Raw genomic sequence first — 21,636 nt, forward strand, 5'->3', positions numbered from 1 at the left:
GTAATACCCTCAACAAAATGACAGCTGAGAGAAAAAAAAACTTTTGGAAGTGACTTGTGCCTTGCTTTTTGAGACGAATGTACCAAAAGGATATTGGTCGTAGGTTCTTCTTACTGCTGCCTACCATATTAATCGTATGCCATCTGATGTCCTTAAAAGAAAGTCACCAAACCTAATGTTAAATCCTCAAGCTCCCATCTTCCATATTCTTCCTAGAGTATTTGGCTGTACTTGCTATGTTCATGTTCCTAATATCCTTTGGGATAAACTAGATCTTAAGGCTAGGAAATGTATCTTTATTTGGGTACTCATCTACCCAGAAAGGTATAAATGTTATGACCCTGTAATTAGAAAAAGGATTGTGTCTATAGATGTGGTTTTCTTTGAAAACACTCCATATTATGCTAGACATACATGATGTTGAAGGGGAGTTTGAAAACCAAGATGACTTGTCTATACCTTGTTTGCCAAGAGCTATGTAGATTGTCCTATTCAAGTCACCACTCAAAAAACTAAGGATAAACCAAAATTGGTTGAGACCTACTCTAGAGGAGAAAGGAATACAATTATGCTTCTTTGTCCACAATTGAGGAAGTCCCCGTCCAAAGAAATCTTGAAGGTACACAAAAGGAACCTCAAGAATCACCTTTGGAAATAAATGATCTTGATTTGCCAATTGCCATTTGAAAAGGAAAAAGACAGTGTTCCTATCCTTACACCCATTATTTAATTTTGTTTCTTATCATGCATTATCAAGCTCTTATAAGTCCTTTGTAACCTCTTTAGATTTGTTCGAATTCCAAAGAATTTGGGAGGGGCCCTGAAAGTCCCATAATGAAGAGATGCTATGATAAAGGAGATGGAGGCATTGAAAAAATGAAACATGGGACCTTGTAAGTTTACCTCCGTGCAAGAGTTGTAGGCTGCAAGTGGCTTTATACCCTCAAGTTCAAGCCCGATGGGTCGATTGATAGATACAGGACAAGATTAGTGGCAAAGGGAATATACTCAAACCTATGGAATTGATTATTAAGAAACTTTTGCCCCTTAGCCAAGCTAACTTCAATAAAGATTCTCCTAGCACATACCAACTTGATATGAAGAATGCTTTTTGCATGAAGAACTTCGAGAAGTATGTCTCTACCTCCCAGATTCTTGCAAAACAAAGGAGATCACATGGTATGTAAACTTAAGAAATCCATTTATGGTCTCAAGCAATCTCCACAAGCTTGGTTTGAGAAATTCAGCAAGGCTGTCGTACACTTCGGGTTTGCTAGAAGTATTTGTGACTATCAATGTTGTGAAAAGCACTGAGGCGTAGCGAAGAGCTCCACTAAATATGAAGCTTATGCCTCGAGGCCTAAAGCGTAAGCCTAAAAAATATATATTTGAAAACTTTAAAAAAATATCTAAAAATACAAATAAATAAAAGAAATGCTTTATTCATGAAGCAACAACTGATAAGAAACAAAAAATATCAAATAAATACCAAAAAAATATGAGAGTAACATGTAAAAGTAATGTGAATGCAACAACTTGATCTAAGTATCTAACAAATAAAATGAGCATTCAATGAAAAATTAAGTAACAAAATCACTTACAATTAAATTCCTCAACATCTTGTCATCATCATATAATGCATATTAGCATTAACAACCAAAAGTCAATGTATTTATCCGAGATACTCCAAAATGAGAGTGTTACAACATTACAAATGCAAATGAAGGACAAAAAAACAAAACAAATGCAAAATGCCCGTAGTCCTATCATATGAATTAGGCAACAACATTATTTCAATTTTGTAAAACATGCATACTTGCATACTTGCACATTTTATAAAACAACATTATTTCAAATTTGTAAAAATATTGAAGGTTTATCAGCATAATGCCATGAGGGAAACATCCAGGACTCCATGTTCATGAAGTGTACATATTATAGGGGAGGTGTTACTTGGTTTCAACATATTGGCTTGTTCAGTTTTCAGGATTGGTGCTAATATCTGCTTAAGAAGTTGACAAAAAGCTACCACAAAAGCATGAAGGAGGAAACTAGCAGTCAATCATAATTTCTGATGATAATTAGAATATAAAGCAACACATGAACAAAGGAACAAGGAGGTGGAGGGAAGAAGAAGAAGAAGAAGAAGAAGAAGAAGAAGAAGAAGAAGAAGAAGAAGAAGAAGAAGAAGAAGAAGAAGAGGAGGAGGAGGAGGAGGAGGAGGAGGAGGAGGAAGGAAAGACAAAAAAGGAGGAGAGGGAAGAAGAACAAAGGAAGAAGAAGAAAAAAGGAGGAGAGGGAAGAAGAACAAAGGAAGAAGAAGAAAAAAGGAGGAGAGGGAAGAAGAACAAAGGAAGAAGAAGAAAAAAGGAGGAGAGGGAAGAAGAACAAAGGAAGAAGAAGAAAAAAGGAGGGAAGAAGAAAAAGAAGTAGAGGAAAGGCCTACAGACCCAGATGCTTTGAGTATCCACTGAGCGCCCGACTGATTATTATCAGGTCAGGTTCCTTCGAGGGTATCTGTGACCAGCCAACAGCCCGTTGTGCCCAATAAGCCTGATATTAACCATGACTGTATTATGCCCGATAATGGACCCAATATACATGGCATCCTTTGAATGGACTCGGTAAGCCCAAATATGTCAGAAATGGGAAAGAGAGGAAGATAGCACATTGAACCCCTTCCCCTCGAAGATTCTAAGTGACACAAATAATAGAAATTTAACATATGAAATTGCAATCACTATAACAATCAAAGCAAAAAAAAAGTGCAGATAAACAGGAAACATTGACATTATAAGATCTGCTTATGCTTGATCAACAAATTTACAGAACCAGTCCTAACTAAAGGCACAAACTCAAAGATTTTATGGAGAAGAATGGAAGAAATCAACAAATAAGAATAGGATAAATAACATCTCAAAAAGAAGACAAAAATAAGGCATAAGACAACCACAATAACTATCACTAACATCTAGTTAACGTATTCCTATTATCAAACCTAGTCTCTTCTTTTTTTTCTTCTCTTAAGGATCACTATTGTTTAACATAGATTAAACCAAAAATCAAAGAACAAAAAGGGGAAAAGGAAAGAGACGTATCGGAAAACAGACCCACTAGGCCTTGGCCCTCGCTGCTGACCTTCGTCTCTGCTCGCCGGCCATTGCCGAGCTTTCCTCAGTGCTACCGTCCTGGAAAACAGACCCACCACCATCAGTCCACCAAGCTCGCTGGTTGCAGTGTCTCCGGCGCTCCGATGGCTGCAGTGTCTCCGACTCTCCGGTGCTTAAAGGGGGTGGGGGGAGATGAAAATGGAAAGAGGGGACTCTGGGTTTAGGGTTTTGCTTTTCTCGTTTTGAATCTTTTCATTCTTTTAATTTTTTACTTTTTATTTTAATCTCGAATAATAAGGGCCTGAGTCGGCCCAGTACCCGAGCCCAGGCTTGACCTGTTAAGTTATCGGGTTGGGCCCTGCTCGACTTTATTCGGTCAGGTTCCTCAAACTTGGGCCCGAGCCCGACCAGAGTAGGGCCGGGTACCCGAAAGCCCGTCGGATACCTGACTGGATGTCCAGCCCTAGTTGCCTGTCTCCCTCTCGTTCCTATTCCTCTTGTTGCTGTAACTGATTGGGGTTGTCTTAACAATCTCTCATGTTGTCAATACATGCATTCTCCTACACATAGTCACATGCAAGCTGTATCATGGGTGTTAAGGTATTTAAAGAAAAATCCAGGAAAAGTTATACTCTAGGCTAATCATGATCATCTCAACATAGAGATTTATATGGATATGGATTGGGCTGGATCCTTGGATGATAGGAGATCAACTTCTGTTTTTTGTACTTTTGTTGGTGGCAACCTTATCTCTTGGAAAAGCAAAAAGCAAAATGTGGTGGCTAGATCTAGTGCTGAATCAGAGTATGGAGCTATGGCAATAGGGGCATGTGAAGGTTTGTGGCTCATGTATCTTCTAAATGAATTGGTAGTTTAAGTTTCTTTACCATGACACTTCTTTGTGACAACAAACCAGCCATGCATATTGCCAACAACCCGATGCTCTGTCAACACATACATCAAACATATTGACATTGATTGTCTCTTTATTCGAGAAAAGGTAGAAAAGGAAAAATTTCAAATTGCTTATGTACAAATATATTTACCAAAGCAGTGCATTGATTGAAGCATAATGTGCTTGTAAGCAAGCTGGGGATGATTGACATATTTCATCCCACCTTGAAGGGGGTTGTTCCGAAGGATTTCATTTTTGTCCAAAGTCCTGTTGAGCAACTTTGTCCAGTCCATGTGGGTTGACTGTCTTTGTATGTTTCTTTTTAAGGGCATTTTTGTCATGTTTTATTGTAACATCACTGAATATATGCCTATGGTTATGCCCTCTTCTTTTTCCCTATTTCTTCTCGTCCTCTCATTTCTTCGTCTCCTCTATTTTCTCTCTTGCTACTGTACTAATCTTGCTGCAGCTACACATAAGACATTCAAGATGTAGAAATCTGGTTTGCACATTAACTCCCTTCCCCGGATAAACCCAGTTGAAAAATCTGGGAGGGGATTTGCAAAACTGGGTTGAAAACCTAGTTTTGCCCCCACCCAGGTTTTACTTAAAACTGGGTTTGATGGTACCAAAACGGCAACCAAACAATGTTTTTTTGGTAAAACCTGGTTTGACACCCCAAACCGGGTTTTTAACCTGGTTTTGAATGTGATCCATATGGTACCTAGGGTTTTAATGCTTTGATTGATGTGTGTCATATTAGGCTAGATCTGAGCAGATAAGGTATTTTCACAACTGGGATGAAAATTATGAAATAGATTTGAATGACTTAAAATAAGTATCTGTATGAGTTTAATCAATGTGAATCACGGGGTTTGGAAAGAAAAAGAAAGTATTTTGCTGAAAAGGATTCGGATCCAAATAGATTTGACTTTCAGTGTAAGATAGAAGGGAAAAGGCAGAGGAAAAAGTCATATCAAAGAAATGATGGTCTAGATGAGAAATTAGTTGTCATAGGTGCTAGGCGGTGAGCCCCTAAAAAGGCTTAGGAGGTACCCAAAAAAACAAACAAAAAAAACAAAACAAAAAAAACATAAAAAGCATAATAAGGAACATGTATATTGTCTTCTCTTCTCCTCCTCGAAGAAGAAAACAAATGATATGTCTTCAAAAAACAAAACTTCAAAAAATAAAAAATAAAAAAAGCCTAAGCGGTGATAGCCTAGGCGGCAATATAGGGCCCCACTGCCCAGACCTGGTCGCCCAGGCGGTGGGGCTGCGCCTAGGCCGCCTAGGCGCCGCCTTTGACAACTAAGGAAAAAAGAAGATCAAATGAAGTTCGATGACCAAGAGAGATGCACGTCTTTGGAAATAATAAGGGAGATGATCTTGAACATGAGATTTACATCTTGATGGTCTACTGTTTCCAATGTGTGATGGATGTGCAATAGACTCTCTTGACCTCAAATATTTCCAATATGTGAGGTGGCATGTTGTTATAGTGTTTATACTGTAATATCAAATTTTGGTTAGTAACAATCATGACATTATTTTGACTATTACAAATATGCCATCATGAGGTGGTGCCACCCACTGCCACACGAAGATTACAAAATGCTATTTAAGTTGGCGTGAAACCCAATAACAGATGTTTTCAATGGTTACTTGAATAATATAGTCAAATCCAGGTTTGTTGACAGGTTTCCAATATTATCCGTTATTTTTTGGTTTTGATTGCACGAGCCCGTTAATGCATTTCCTTATCAAATCAGTTGTGAGTAAACTTTTTGAGATTGATCAGCTGTCCTTTTTTGCCTACCAATACCTGGAAATTGCATGGTTGAAAATTTATAGAAATAATTAGTTCTTCCTCGTGAAAATAAACCAAGAAGTTTCACTATAAGTTTAGACATGTCCCACTTTACCATTTCGGACAAGATTACAATTCTTTTTTTTTTTTTTTTGAATTTTGAATCTTGAATTCCTTATTTGGATGTATGGATCACAAACTACTTTGATTCTTTTTAATCTTTCATCTTTTGGTCCTTGCAGGTGGGTCTCAGGTCACTTAATCTTGGTATATGTCCCAAATTGATTGCACTTCGGCTTGAAGCACCACAAATGACGATATTGGAACTCAAGGGTTGTGGTGTGCTGTCGCAAGCATCAATAAGTTGTCCAAACTTGATATCCCTTGATGCCTCTTTTTGCAGGTAATATTCAGCATTTTTCTTCTTTTAGATTATATCCTTCTACCATGTTAACTATTTTTCTTTTTGTTTTTCTATATAGATATTTATCTGACATAAATGATCTTTATTTTCAGTCAACTCCAGGATGATTGCCTCTCAGCAACAACTGCTTCCTGTCCATATATTGAGTCATTGATCTTGATGTCCTGTCCATCTGTTGGTCCTGAGGGGTTGTCCTCATTGTGCCGGCTTCCAAATTTGACCTTACTCGACTTGTCATACACATTTTTAATGAACTTGCAACCTGTTTTTGAGAGTTGTACGCAACTTAGGGTACGTTCGGCTGCTCCTTTCAAAACATGATTCAGAATCACAAGTGATTGAGAATCTCAAGCAAAAAAGAAAGTGACCTCATTTGCAAAAGCAAATGAGATTCACTTTCTCACAGCTTACTTTTTATGTTCGGCTTCTTATACAAATGAGATTCACTTTCTCATTCAAATGAGAAAGTGAATCTCATGTGATCCAACTGAACATGCCCTTAAGGCAACATGCCTGTACGATTGGAAGATGTAAATTGTTGGAGAAAAAGATATGTATCATTTTTTAGTATTAGGATTTCCTGTCTATCTAAAACAGTTTCTTGCCTTACATCTCAATCATATTCAGACTGTTTCAATAATATTGGCGAGAATTTGATTGCTTATATTATAAACAAACTCATTAATGCGGCATTAGGAATTCTAGGAACTCAATTTCTTATTTGTATGAATTTTTGTGCACTTATCATGACATTTTCATGTGAAATTATATTTTTAATTTCAAGAAATTTCCTTTTATTTTTTAAATGTTTGCACTTTTTCTTTGTGAAAAGCATGGTTTATCATAGAATAGTAAATAATATGTGGATTGTTCTAGGTAATTTTTGCCAATCCTCTTCTGATACTGATCTTGGCAATTATGATTGCATAATAATTGTATCCATAATCTGAGATGTAGAATACTAAAATCATAGTCACAGATCTTGTTATTGGGATTTTCTCAGCAAAGGAAAATCTCACAATAGTTAAAAATTGGTTTGCTTGAGAAAATCTTGGGAATATATAGGTATATCTAAAATTTAAAAATATATAATAAACTACATATAAAAATATATAAAAGATTAATATGACATTAATAACAGGATAATATTGTGTTAAAACATGTTATTTTCAAAATATGTGATGTTTTGAAAAACTATCACATTTTTTCAGGATTACCTCGATTTTTGAAAATCTTACGATGAAATGCATTTTAAAAAAATGACCTATATTTATGACTATGACCAACAGCATTAATGAATTTTCTCCAAATATTTGTTTACAATGTTTGGTTTCGTAATTAACATTGTAAATGCTATCTGGAGAGATCATGTGGATTTTCAAATCTACATTGTGGTGCCTGGATGCACAAGAACTACATGCATGCATATTCATTTTGTTTTATCATTTTCCTCCTTTGAAAGGCATTCATATGCATTTGTTGCTGTAACAGAAATACCCAAAGCTTATTTATACTAGGATAATTATTAGGAGGATTGAATCCTTGATTATTCTTTCCTGAAGGTCCTGAAGTTGCAAGCCTGCAAGTATCTTGTTAACTCCTCTCTGGATGCTCTTCATAAAGGAGGTGCTCTTCCAGCCCTTCGTGAGCTCGACTTGTCTTATGGGAGTATTTTCCAATCTGCCATTGATGAGCTTCTAGCCTCTTGTACCCATCTTACACATGTGAGCTTGAATGGATGTGCTAACATGCATGATCTTGATTGGAGCTCTGGTGTTGGTGAAAGTTTCCCATTTTCAAGTGCTGATCAATCATTCCATCATCTACCTGGTTTCGGAGAGGGCAGAAAGATCAATGATGAGCCTGTTCGTTTGCTTCAGAATCTCAATTGTGTTGGTTGCCCAAACACAAAAAAAATTGTTATTCCTTCATCAGCTCTCTGTGTTCATTTGTCATCATTGAACCTATCTTTGTCTGCTAATCTGAAGGAAGTCAACTTATCATGTTGTAACCTGTGTTTCTTGAATTTGAGGTTAGTCTATTCTTTCTTTACTGTATTGGGGAACTGAGGGTTGCATGCATGCACTTAAAATTATTTTCTTGCTTGTGCTTGTAATCAACATGTTCTTTTTTCTCGGTTCAGCAATTGCTGTTCATTGGAGATTTTGGTGCTCGATTGCCCCAGGTTGACCAGCCTTTTGCTTCAGGTTGGTACTCGTACCGTTAAGCACTTGATTTGTATTAACTAAAACAGTTGGCTAGCTAAAACAGTTGGCAACACGTTCCTGGGGTATGAGTTTATGATATGTCCAACATGCCGTGGAATATATTCATCATGCATAGAAAATCTACTTGAAAATGTGACATTTGTGGAGTACAAATTCTGTTTGTTAACATGTCATTAATGTTTTCAGTTTCTCATGATGTATAAGTCATACCTATTTCTTCCTTTTTCTTATTTTTTGTACAATGATCTGCAGTCTTGTGGGATCGAAGAGCAAGTTGTGGAAGATGCAATATCACACTGCAATATGCTAGAAACACTGGATATCCGGTTTTGTCCAAAGGTAAGAATTCCAAGTTAGTCTGTCTATTTGTATTTCTTTTCACCTTTTTTTTTCTTAATCTCAACGAGTCACACCTTTCTTTTCACCTATGTCACATGGGTGCGAGTACGGGTACGGGTGCAGAGCAATTTCAAAAAATGTGGACACGGGGACACGGCTATGTATATGTATATGTATATCTATGTCACATGGGTGCGGGTGCGACACGGGTGCGGCGCAATTTCAAAAAATTCGGACACGGGGACTCCGCTATATATATATATATTAAAAAATATATATATATATATTAAATATATATAATTATATATATAACAATAAATTAACACATAAAGATTGTAAATTTTAAAGCAAAAATAAAAAAGTAATTCTTAACACAAACTTACCAAAATATAACACATAAAGAAGCTTGTGACTCACCTTGCCCGACTGATAGGCCGAGCCTAGCCTTGCCCGTCGGACAGAAGGTAAACGAGGAGGGGTCCAGCCCCTCCTCTGTGAATCGGAGGCACAGGGAGGGGTCGAGCCCCTCTTCTGCGAGCATAGGGTGCAGGGAGGGGGCTGCCGGAAAATAAGAACGAGGCAGGGGCGGAGCACCCTGCCTTGTTCTTTTTTTCCGGTAGGGGGCGGAGGCCCCTGCCATACTTTATTTTCCGGCAGAGGCTCTGCCACCTGTCGGAAAATAAGGAGGAAGGGGGAGCCCCCTGCCGGATGAAGAGGAGAGAGTGGGAATGAAGGGCATACCTGTTGACGGAGGAAAGGGGGAGACGATGGCTGGTGTCGCCTACGGTTACCATCGTCGGAGTCTGGATCGTCGACGTGAGTGTAGGAGGAAGTTGCAGGGGCTGGGGGGAGTTAAAATTGACAGGGTAAGCCCCTCCCCCTGTCGTAAACCCCTTTTAGGGTTCGACCCCGACGATGCAGATGACGTTTGGATCTGAGTCCGGTCTGGATCCAGACCCAACCCGGATCCAAAACGTATTTCAAAACGGACATTTATAGACTCGGTCAAAGTTGATCGAGTCTATAAAGTGGACGGACTCGACCCAGGTGCGTTGAACGAGTCCGACACCTGTTGACCGAGTCTGACCCGTGTTTGAAGCCACACTCGTGTCGGGGCGTGTTGACGCGGGTGCGTCGCCTCCCTAGCCGAGTCTGTGTGAGTTATATGTATATATATATATATATAGCCGTGTCTCCTAATGGGCACAACTTTGACTGAGTCTTATATATAAAAAGACTCGGCTATATATATATATATATATATATATATATATATATATTAAAAAATATATAAAAAAGATCAATTTTTTTTAGTTTTTATGTCTTTTGCCCTAAAACGTGGACAAAAATAGACTCGGTCAAAGTTGACTGAGTCCAAAATGTGGATGGACTCGGCCCTGGTGCGTTGACCGAGTCCGACACTTGGTTGACCGTGTCCACCCCGTGTCCGAAGCCGCACCCGTGTCGGGGCATGTCGACGCGGGTGCGTCGACCTTATAGCCGAGTCCGTGTGACTTAGCTTTTCACCTAATTTTAGCATTAGTGCTGAAAATCTGTGGTATATGGGTTGGTTACCTGTCCATGCTGTATCGGTTTGAAGGAGATGAGAAGCTCATATTAAATCCATATGGAAAATGTGGCTTTTGTTAATTATATATATATATATATATATATTTGTATCTATGCACTTTATTTGTATAGGTATATACATATGTATATGCTATATATATTACATATTTCTTCTATTTTTTTTTTGCATTTTCCCCCTTGTTTTTATTTTTTTGCTGGACTTTGACCAGCTTTGACTAGCCATTAGGACTAGTCTAACGGCTAGTAGTGTCCTCTCTCATTTTGTATATAAACGAGATCTCCCCCATGTGTATCCTATGCATTCTTTGTGCATTTGAATCCTAATAAAATATTTATTTTTTTAAGAGTGTTCTTGTGTTCTCTTTGGCCCTTAGTGGCTATTGTGCTGGTGCCCATATTGGCTTGTGCTTGTTTGCCATTAGTGGCATGTGTTTGTGCCCTTTGTGGGTTGTGTGAGCTCTTTTCCCTACATCGTTACAACAATGTTGATAATATTTCTAGCATACATGAATATTTATAAGACATTTCCTATCTAAATCTAAACGTCGCATATCTGGATGTGGTTTGACCCATATCTGACCTGTTTTCGGCCCTACTGAGAACTAAGGTTGGAAAGGTGTTTGTGCATTATTTGAAGCTGAGGGGTGACCAAGGTCAAAATAAAGTCCTTGACTTGGAAAATATATTTATGCATGGTCAGATGCTATAGGTAGTGCCAAATTTGTTGGTTTAATCAAGAAAACCCAGTTATCTACAGATTATCTCCCAAAACCTTATCTCGTGGCAATTATCATGATCATTAATGTTGGGTAGGCTTCACATAAGGAGTGCGGATGTTAGTTTTCAGAGGGCTGCTAAAGTGGTTGCCTGAATTGTACTGACCTGCCATTTGCAAAATTGAGGTATTGTACTGCATATAAATGCCCTAAGTAAACATTGCATGGTTGACAAGAAAGTTCAATTGTTGTCAATACAATGCAAATTCTATAAATTAGAACACTATGAGACTATGAGAGGAGGCTTCTGAAGTAATGTAAAACCTGAAAAGGACACTATGAGACTTAGGTGAAAATCAGACCATGAGTTAAACAGGGAAACTTACTTTGAAGGTTTCATGATGGGGGAAGTTCATTATGAAAATTCTATTCTTGATCCATCTGCCATATAGCCAAGAAGGTTAGGTGCAATCAGATGCAAAAAGTGATTCTGATTAGAACATGAATCAACATTTCACTAGGAATATCATTAATCTTGAATGAACTATTACTTTCACACATTTGAATAAGAATGGATTTTACCAGAAACTTTTGTTGTAAGCATGGAGTTTAGTGAAAATAACTACAAATTTTGATGCATCTTTGATGAACTACATACAAGTGACTGACCAAAGTCGTTAATGTTTCTAGTGTCCACCTTTGGAGGGCAAAAGCGATGCACTTCATGAGTGTCAGTTACCAGACGTGAATTGTGTGACATTTTAGATTATGGAAGGAAAAAGGCAATACATATTCTATAGCAGCTAGCATTCCTTACAGTGGAAAACAATGTTTAAAACTCGCTGAGTGAGCTCGGTGTCTCTGCTCGACTGGGCCATTCACCTGGTCAAAAAATTGAATGACTAGGTTTTCCACAAGACTCGTCCGAGTCACAAATTGGCTGATTTTTCATATGACTCGGCTATGACTCAGTTGGGTCAACTTATGACTCTGCTGCGTCATATGTAAATATACATTATTTATGTATTTATTTATAATTATATAAGTTCACAATGTATATATTTGCGTAATCTATACTTATGTATACTTTTGTAGGGACAGAAGTAACAGTGGACGGCAGCATTTCGTCCACTGTTACATCAGACGAAATAGCGTGCGATCACGATCAGCGGTTCTCTTTTTTTTACGCAAAACACACATTTAGCGGCGGTCTTGATCGCCGCTAAAGATTTGGGCAGAAAGAATGTCTTTAGTGATGGTCAAGGACCTCTGCTAGTCAAATTTTTGTGCAAAATCGGACATCCCCCTGAGCGTCTAACTATTGTTTGACGGGAAGGGGATCCCATGATACCCCCTTCCCTACTTTTGTAATTGTATATCATATGTTTATAATTGTAATTACCTATATATCTATTTGATTCAATACATTTGAAAGTTAACATGATCCCACCGAGTCACCGAGTCATGAGTGAAGGCACTGCCAGGTAGAGTCCTGAGTCATTTGGATTTTAAAACATTGGTGGAAGGTTCTAAGAAGATCACTTGGATCAGCTCATGAGTTATCAACTCCAGCTGCTTGAGACATCCATACCATAGTGTTACAAATGAACCCCCTCTTCCCTCTCTCTGGATTTAGTGATGAGGCAGTCATCGAGCCAAGGCATCCTAAGTTGTAACAATTTTTTTAAACCCGGTGTTCCTTGAAAGCACACCTTGAAGCAAGGCATAGGCTATTTTGCCTTGAGGCACATGCATAAAGCACAATATAGGGTGAGGCATGCGCCTCATAAGCTTCGAGGCACACTATTGCCCCCAAGGCGTGCCTCACATAAGTGGCCAAATGGGCATCAAAGCCCCGATTTGACCTTTTTTCTCTTCTCTGCACTTTTTCTTTTTTCCTCGCTTCTTTTCTGACCCTGCTTTCTTTTCTTTTCTTTTCTTTTTTTTTCTTCTTCCTCTTTTCTTCTCCTTATGTCATCAATTTTCCATATAGAAAGAATAGAAAGAAGTTTGTTGATATTGATTCATATTTGATTTGTTTCTTAGCTTTGTTTTTGGGTTTAATTCCTTAACAAGAAAATGAAATACTTGCATGTCCATGGTTGCTATATGTAGGTACTAAAATAAGTTGTGTTGGATTGCTATTAGTTCTCTTGTTCTTTGGTTAAATGATACAATTGTTAGATCATTCAAATTGTTGCATTATAATTATTGCTTAAGTTCATTTTGTAATTTATTGGTTCATATTCATAGGGTGTGACCAAGTTTTTATGTTGGCTGTCACAGGCTTACCGCAACCCTCCTCCTTTATCCGGGCTTGGGACCGGCAGTGTATAACTTAACAGTTATACATGTAATGAAATGGTGGTCTTCCACAAACGCCCTTGGAATGATCGAACGAAGTGTCTAAAAGACACTTTAAGCAAAGCCCTTAAAAAGGGTAAAATAGGAACAACACACACATTAATAAATAATTTTATTTATGTAAAAAGGATGCTTGAAAAGCATTACAAGAAGTGAAGTTTACAAGGGGGCTGCACCCCTATTTATACAAGAGCTAAAGAGCTCTCCCTTCTAGCTGTTGGACTAGTCCAACGGCTAGAAATCTAGCTGTTGGACTAGTTCCAACAGCTAGTATTTGGTTAAGTTCCAAATGGAACTTAACCAAATTAGATATTATCTAGTTCGATATGAACTAGATAATATTTATTGTACAATAAATTAAAAGAAAATAAAAAATTAAAAATTAAAATAAAAAATAAAAATAATATATAATAATAATAATATATTATTATTATATATATCTATATTACATTTTAACACTCCACCTCAAACTTACGGTACAATGAGGGAAAGTTTGTCTAAGAGGAAGTGAAATCTGGGAGCCGCAAGAGGTTTGATGAAGAAATCTACTAGTTGTTACTCAGATGTAACATATGGCAGATCAATGGTGCCGTGTAGGTACTCCTCTCGAACATAGTGACAATCCATCTCTATGTGTTTGGTGCGTTCATGAAAGGTCCAGTTGCTTGCGATGTAGATTGCACTCTTATTGTCACAGTACATGCGCGAGGCCTGTGTTGCTTCAGCTCCCATGTCAGCTAACAGTCTTCGGAGTCAAACAACTTCCATTGTGGTGGTTGCCATGACTCTATATTCGGCTTCAGTGGAAGAAAGAGAGACATTCTGCTGCTTCTTGCACCTCCACGATATGAGAGATTCACCTAAGAACACACAAAAAACAGTGGTTGAGTGCCTATCATTAGGATCACCTCCCCAGTCAGCAACAGTATAAGCAATTAAATCCAAAGAAGATGATGCTGACAAGAAAAGTCCTCGTGAAAGAGAACTCTTTAAATATCTAATAATGCGTAAGACTGCTCCCATGTGAGCAGAGGTGGGAGCATGTTGAAATTGATTAGCTGTCTGTGTGGACAACATGTGCAATGTCTGGCCGAGTGATAGAAAGGTAGGAAAGAGCTCCAACAAGTTGTCTAAATGGAGTAGGATCTTCAAGTTGTTCTCCATCATTAATTTTCATCTTAACATTAGCTACTTCTGGAGTATCTACTTTTGTTTCATCTGAGATGCCAAACCTGCAAACAATGTTAAAAACAAATTTAGTTTGAGAAATCAAATACCCTCTAGGGGAATAAGCAACTTCTATGCTTAGAAAATATCATAATAGTCCTAGGTCAGACATCTCAAAATGAGTTTTAAGAAGAGTTTTGATATTAGCAACTCCCTGTTTGTCACCTCCAGTGATGATCATATCATCCACATAAAGAAGAAGGATAATGATACCTGCATCAGATTGCTTAATAAACAAGGCAGTGTCAGTCAAACAAGAACGAAAACCAATATTAGTCATAACATGACTAAACCTGTCATACCAGGCTTTTGGTGCCTGTTTAAGACCATAAAGTGCTTTCTCAAGACGAAGAATTTTACCCTTAGGAAGACTAATACCCGGAGGAGCTTCCATGTATACTTCTTCAACAAGGCTCCCATTTAAGAATGCATTTTAACTTCCATTTGAAATATAGGTCATTTCTTAATAGAGGCTAAGGCAATTAAAGTTCGAACTGTGGTCATTCGAGCCACCGGAGCAAAGGTTTTCTCGTAATCAATGCCATACTCTTGAGTGTAGCCTTTGGCTACAAGACGTCCCTTGTATCTTTCTAGGGTCCCATATCACTTTTGGTTTTGACTTTATAGACCCATCGACAACCTATAGGTTTCTTTCCAAGAGGTAGGTCTTGGATGGACCAAGTATTGGTTTTTTCTAAAGCATCTAGCTCTAATTTCATAGCTTCAATCCATTCTGCATGATTTTTAGTTTCAAAATATGAGGAAGGTTCAACATAGGATTAAATTAAAGCAAGAGCTGCCCTATATGAGGGTGAAAAAGATTCATAGGACACAAACTTCTCGGGGGGTATAGAGATTCTAGAAGTCCTACAAGGAGGAACTTCAGAAAATCTTTCTAACGCGCATGGAGAGCGTTGCTCTCCAATTCTTCGTCTTGAATATTGAAGTCTAATATCCCTACTAGTTTGATCTTCATTATCAAGATCAAAGCTAGTAGGGCTTTGGTCATTGTCAAAAGTACGTTCAAAATCCTCTTCATCGGATTTGGAAGTTAAGTCAATTAAAAAGGAATATTCAGTAATATCCTTGTGTTTTTCACTTTCAAACAAATTCTCCTTTTCAAGAAAGGTCACATTCCTTGACACATATAATTTATTATTTTGAACATCGTAACATCTGTACCCTTTTTGGTTTCGGCATATCCTAAAAAGGCACATGGGATTGCACGAGGGGAGAATTTATCATTTTTGTTTGTAAATATAAAACATTTGCGACCAAATACTCTTAGTCTGGAGTAGTCTGGAGCTAAGGTATAAAGTTTTTCAACCGGCGATATATTTTCTAAAGAAGAAGATGTCATTCGGTTTATAAGATAAAGTAGCAGTTAAAGTTGCTTATACCCAAAACCCTTTTGGCACTTGGCTTGCTATTAGCAAAGTCCGAGTGATCTCCATAATGTGACAATGTTGGTGTTCTGCAAGACCATTCTGTTGCGGGTGTTTGGGCAAGATCGTTGATGAATAATGCCATATGAAATAAGATAGTTTTTAAACTCTCTAGACATAAATTCTTCCCCTGAATCAGTGCGGAAAATGGAGACATTACTTTGAAATTTGTTTGTGACCATTTTATTAAATATTTGAAAGTGAGTAAAAACTTCAGATTTATGTTTAAGAAAATAAATCCAAGTATGTCTATTAAAATCATCTATAAAGATGACATAATATGCAAAACCACCTTTAGAAATTACTGGTGCGGGTCCCCAAACATCCGAATGTATTAACTCAAGTGGTTTTGAAGAGACAAAAGTTCTAATAGAGAAAGGTAATCTTTTCATTTTTTCCAAGAATGCAGTCATTAGAAGCAAAATTTTCAGATTTACAAAACTTTCCCAAATTTGGAAAATATTGGATTTTAGACATATAAGGATGGCCAAGTCTTTTGTGCCATAAGTCTGTTTTCAATTTCTGAACATTTAAGCAAAAAACATTCTTGGGTAGCTCCAAAAAATCCATATAATATAGTCCTCCTTCTCTATGGCCTTCCCCAATCAGCTTTCCTGACTGGCGATCCTGTATCTAGCAACCATCAAAAGAGAATGATATATTACATCCATAATCAGAAATTTGAGAAACAGATAAGAGATTTAAATTAAGTTTTGAGATATATCTAACTTCTGGAACACAAAAAGTTTTGTGTTTTTCAAAACACCCAATTCTCTTTATTTCAAGAGATGTTCCCTCTGCTGTAAAGACTTTTGAAATAGTTGAGTTATTTTTAAGACATTCGGATAAGCATTTATAATGTGGGGTCATATGAAACGAGACACCAGAATCTAAAAGCCAAGGGAAGTTACCTGGACCAGAAACAGATGCAACTGCCGCTCCAGTTGAGGCTTCAGCGGAAGAAGAGACCCCTTGAAAAAGAGGCTGAAGGATCTCCATAAGTTGAGCCATAGAAATAGGTGCATCTTGATCTTTTGATTCTTCAACTGATGCAACTTTCTTTTCATCTCTTTTCTTTAATTTTGGACATTGAGGCCTATAATGCCCCTGTTCATGACAATGATGACAAATCACCTTTCTTTTATCAAACTCGCCATTTTGCCTCCCAAAATGAGGTGGTCTGTAAGTGCGAGTGTGATTCCCAGGCCTAGATATAGCTAGGACCGAATCATCATAAGTTTTAGAGGAACCTTTTCGGAGACGATTTTCCTCCATTGTTAGTTCTTCAATAGTTTCAACAATGGAGGGAATCTTTCCCCGGTGAAGGAGGGCCGATTTGGTGGTTTCAAATTCCGGCCTTAACCCAATTATAAATTGGTAAAAGTGTTCAGCAACAAGTTGCTTTTGGGGAAGCTCAATGTCTTCGGCACAATGCCACTTTGGTTCTAAGAGAGAAAGTTCCTCCCAAAGTTCCGACAACCCATTGTAATATTCATGAATCGTTTTGTCACCTTGAGTCATTATTCGAACCTTTTCTTGGAGGTTGCACACATATGCAATATCTTTAAGGGAATACATATTTTTAAGGTATTCCCATGCCTTATCGGCATAATCAAATTTGGTAAGGCTTGAACATTTTTTAATGTCAATGCTATTGATAAGCCATGACATTGTTTTTGCATGAGCCATTCTCCACTCTTTCCATTTTTTCTCATAAGAGGTTAGGGCTTTGATTTTCTCTTCTTTCGATAGGGAACCTCTTTATCTCCCTCGTTTTTTTGTAAGATATAGTTTAGGTTCCGAATCGGAACCATCCACAATCTTTCATAAACCTTTTCCCCATATATGGTGCTTCATGATAGAAGCCCATGTTACATAGTTCGTATCACTTAACTTCATGGGAATGATGATGACTTTATCATTGTCATCCATTGATTACAAGGAGAGAGAAAGAATAAGGATAGAAGAGAAGAACAATAAAAGAATGAAAAAGGAAAGGGATACAAGATGTGGGAGCTCTTCAAATGAAGTGATAAAACACTTCCCTTCAAGCGGCGAAATACTTTTGCAAAGGGCACGGAAACCGATGCAGCTTTTCTCCGAGATCTATTATTCCCGTAGCTCTGATACCATGTAATGAAATGGTGGTCTTCCACGAACGCCCTTGGAATGATCGAACGAAGTGTCTAAAAGACACTTTAAGCAAAGCCCTTAAAAAGGGTAAAATAGGAACAACACACACATAAATAAATAATTTTATTTATATAAAAAGGATGCTTGAAAAGCATTACAAGAAGTGAAGTTTACAAGGGGGCTGCACCCCTATTTATACAAGAGCTGAGCTCTCCCTTCTAGCTGTTGGACTAGTCCAACGGCTAGTATTTGGTTAAGTTCCAAGTGGAACTTAACCAAACTAGACATTATCTAGTTCGATACGAACTAGATAATATTTATTGTATAATAAATTAAAAGAAAATAAAAAATAAAAAATAAAAATCATAGATATATATAATAATAAAAATATATTATATATATATATATATATATATATATATATATATATTACATTTTAACAATACACAAGGGGAGTTAAAGGATATGGATGCTTTGAACCTCACCGAGGACATGGCATTGGATATAAATGATTGGAGGAGAAGGATTCATGTGGAAGACCCAGAATGATTTTCTTTTTTGGTTCATATCGCCGACCCCAATTGTTTTGGGATGAAGGCGTAGTTGTTGTTGTTTCATTTTGTAATTTATCTTATATTTTCTAATTGTTATTCATTATTGTTTCATAAGTAATGCATTGTTTATTTTTATTTTTAATTTTTAACATATTTTTATATTTGTTTTTAATTGTTTTAATATTTTGTGTGAAACATACACTTTACTCCTCAAGGCTTATGCCTTGCTTTCATGGGCAGTTCTTGCACTTCACTATGCCTCGATGCTTTTCACAACATTGGTTTAACCTTCTAGGTCATCACTTTCATGTGCAGTTATTGCACTTCACTATGCCTCGATGCTTTTCACAACTTTGGTTTAACCTTCTAGGTCATCCATATATTTATTTATGTATAATCATCTCGGGCTTAGATTGTACTTGAGCTGAAAATATGCAACTCAGAAGGCCAGTTCAGTTTATAAACTATGGCAAGTGTAGCCCATCTTTCTTCTAGGTTTCATTGTGAATATGACGGCTCAAACTTCCCTATATTATCATTAAGGATTACATGCCAGGGCATACCTGATTTATTCATGGTTCTTGATGCACGCAAAGTTAAGTGCATTCTGCACACATGCGCGAGTTTAACATTTTTTTGAACGATAATGCCGATGAAGCATGTTGGAATACACATGAACAGAGAAAAACTATTGCCATTTGATTTTGACTGATCCTTCCAAGGCTGCTGAAAAGATATTATTCTTTCCATTTTAAATGATCCTGCAAAGGCTACTGTTTCGAAAGTCAGATGGATCCCCAAGCTATATGTTTGCCTGTATTTTTTTTGCTTAATTGGTTTTCTTTTTTATTTTGATACGGTTGATTATCTGTTGCCCATAAACATGAGGTTAATGTGTCATTAACGACATTTTTTTTATTAATTGGTTTTTGCCTGTGATGCAAACCTACATTAGCAGTCACTTTTAGCAAACCTACATTAGCAGTCATTAACGACATTCTTTTTCTTTTTTAGTATGGTTGAATGTCTGCTGTCCCATAAACATAAGGTTGTGTGTCATCAACAACACTTGCCACCACAATACTTGACAAGAAAGCTCTTGGTGGTTGACATGCATAAAGAGAGCAGATCAAGTGATCTGCCAAATCACTTTTAGAAAAGTGATTTGGTATCCTCACCATCCACAATGTACACAAGGACCATGAGGTCCTTGTGGGATGAAGCAATGGATGGTGAAGATGTCAAATCACTTTATCCCCTACTCGAATTCAACCCTCTTTACTTCCGTTGGTGTAGTCAGAATTCCTATTGGACTATGCATTCATACATTACAATGTTGTATTCTTGTCCGAGTATTCATGAGTGGATTGAGAAGCTGTTGCTTGTACTTTTAGCATCATTACTATCGTTAGCTGCTGCTCTTGAAATAATGAGGTTGAAAGGTTATTTTTCCTGTTTTAACCTTTTTTGTGATATTTTTTCTTAAGAAATTATTTCTCATTTTTCCATTTCCTAATTTTTCTTGCAGATAACTGGAGTAGGAAATCTTCGAACAGTTTGTCCTAGTCTTAAGCGCCTTTTCAGCAGCTTGTGGGCATGACCCTGCTATTTTTCCTTCCAATACAAGGTGTTATTCAAAGATCTATCCTTTCTAGTGCATCACCTCCCGACCAGAGTGAAGGCGTATTTGATGTGAAGTAATGCTCAGATGTCCTCTTGTAAATATCATAGTTCTGCAGTACCCCCGTTTCCTTTCTCTTCTCACCCTTTCTTCTAGGTGGGGTTTGGCCATATCATATATATTTTGTTTGTCATTTGTATGTTTGGGTTCCATGTCAGCTGTTTTGATAATAAGGCTATGTCTCGGTTGAGACAAGAATTGAATGAAGGACTAGGAATACCACTCACTGAGAGAGAGAGAGAGAGAGAGAGAGAGAGAGAGAGAGAGAGAGAGAGAGAGAGAGAGAGAGAGAGAGAGAGAGAGAGCATACAAATGAGTTCAGTCTGAGCTTTAATGGATGTTCAGTAACCTAGTCATCTGGGCTTTAACAATCTTTGGATTACCATGGCCGCTATCCACATATGTTATTGAATTGATGACAAGCTTTATATTTAAAATTAGGAGTAAATGTTAGTTTTATTTTACGAAAAAATAACCTTTCTGTATGGCAAAACTGACATGTTTTCTGAAATGCCCTATAATTTTTTATCTGTCTCATGTTTAAATTTGTAAATGTTAGACTTGTTTAAGGCTATTATACCCTTCACACGATCAAACCTCTTGAAGTTTGTGCGGTGTATTAGTATGACTTTTGGGTATTGCAAACTTTTAGATTCATGTTTTTTTTTCTGACTTCACGAAATTCATATAACTATATTTATGAACTTTAACTGAAACCTATAATTTCATAAATATTTCACTAAATTTGCATATACAGAATGAATATAGAATAGAGTTTGCATGATCACATATGCACTATAGAACTGAAGCTTGTAAAAATTTTATAAATATTTTATTATATATATATATATATATATATATATATATCATGAATATGCACTTGTAATTGAAATCTATTATAACTTTGTAAATATTTTATTAAATTTACATATATAATATGAAGTTTTTATAACTATATTTGTGATCTAACTGAAACTTGTTAAAACTTCATATATATGTGGGTCTTTGATTTTTAAAAGAAAAAATGTAAGGTTTATCATTGAAAATTTATTTAAAAAATACATCAGAGATTCTGTTTTGAATTTGAGAAGAGTCGAGAACCGTTCTTCAAACCTCGAGC

General features: G+C 37.0%; 1 protein-coding gene across 3 annotated transcripts in view; it reads left to right on the forward strand.

Moving 5' to 3' along the window:
* The window catches only part of LOC149812159 (F-box/LRR-repeat protein 15-like), a 48,477-nt gene extending 27,489 nt beyond the window's left edge, over positions 1-20,988 (forward strand). For 2 of the 3 annotated variants that reach the window (XM_089993712.1, XM_089993713.1), the window contains 6 exons: positions 6,058-6,218; positions 6,332-6,530; positions 7,802-8,271; positions 8,383-8,446; positions 8,720-8,806; positions 20,364-20,988. In XM_089993712.1, coding sequence (XP_089849838.1) covers positions 6,058-6,218; positions 6,332-6,530; positions 7,802-8,271; positions 8,383-8,446; positions 8,720-8,806; positions 20,364-20,435 — 1,053 coding nt within the window. In that variant the 3' untranslated portion in view covers positions 20,436-20,988. The remainder of the gene's footprint in view (positions 1-6,057; positions 6,219-6,331; positions 6,531-7,801; positions 8,272-8,382; positions 8,447-8,719; positions 8,807-20,363) is intronic. The other variant, XM_089993714.1, reaches the window with a different exon arrangement.
* The last annotated feature ends 648 nt before the right edge of the window (positions 20,989-21,636 follow it).

Source organism: Nuphar pumila, chromosome 17 (genome assembly GCF_984573655.1).
Source record: "Nuphar pumila chromosome 17, dmNupPumi1.hap1.1, whole genome shotgun sequence".
Classification (NCBI taxonomy): Eukaryota; Viridiplantae; Streptophyta; class Magnoliopsida; order Nymphaeales; family Nymphaeaceae; genus Nuphar; species Nuphar pumila.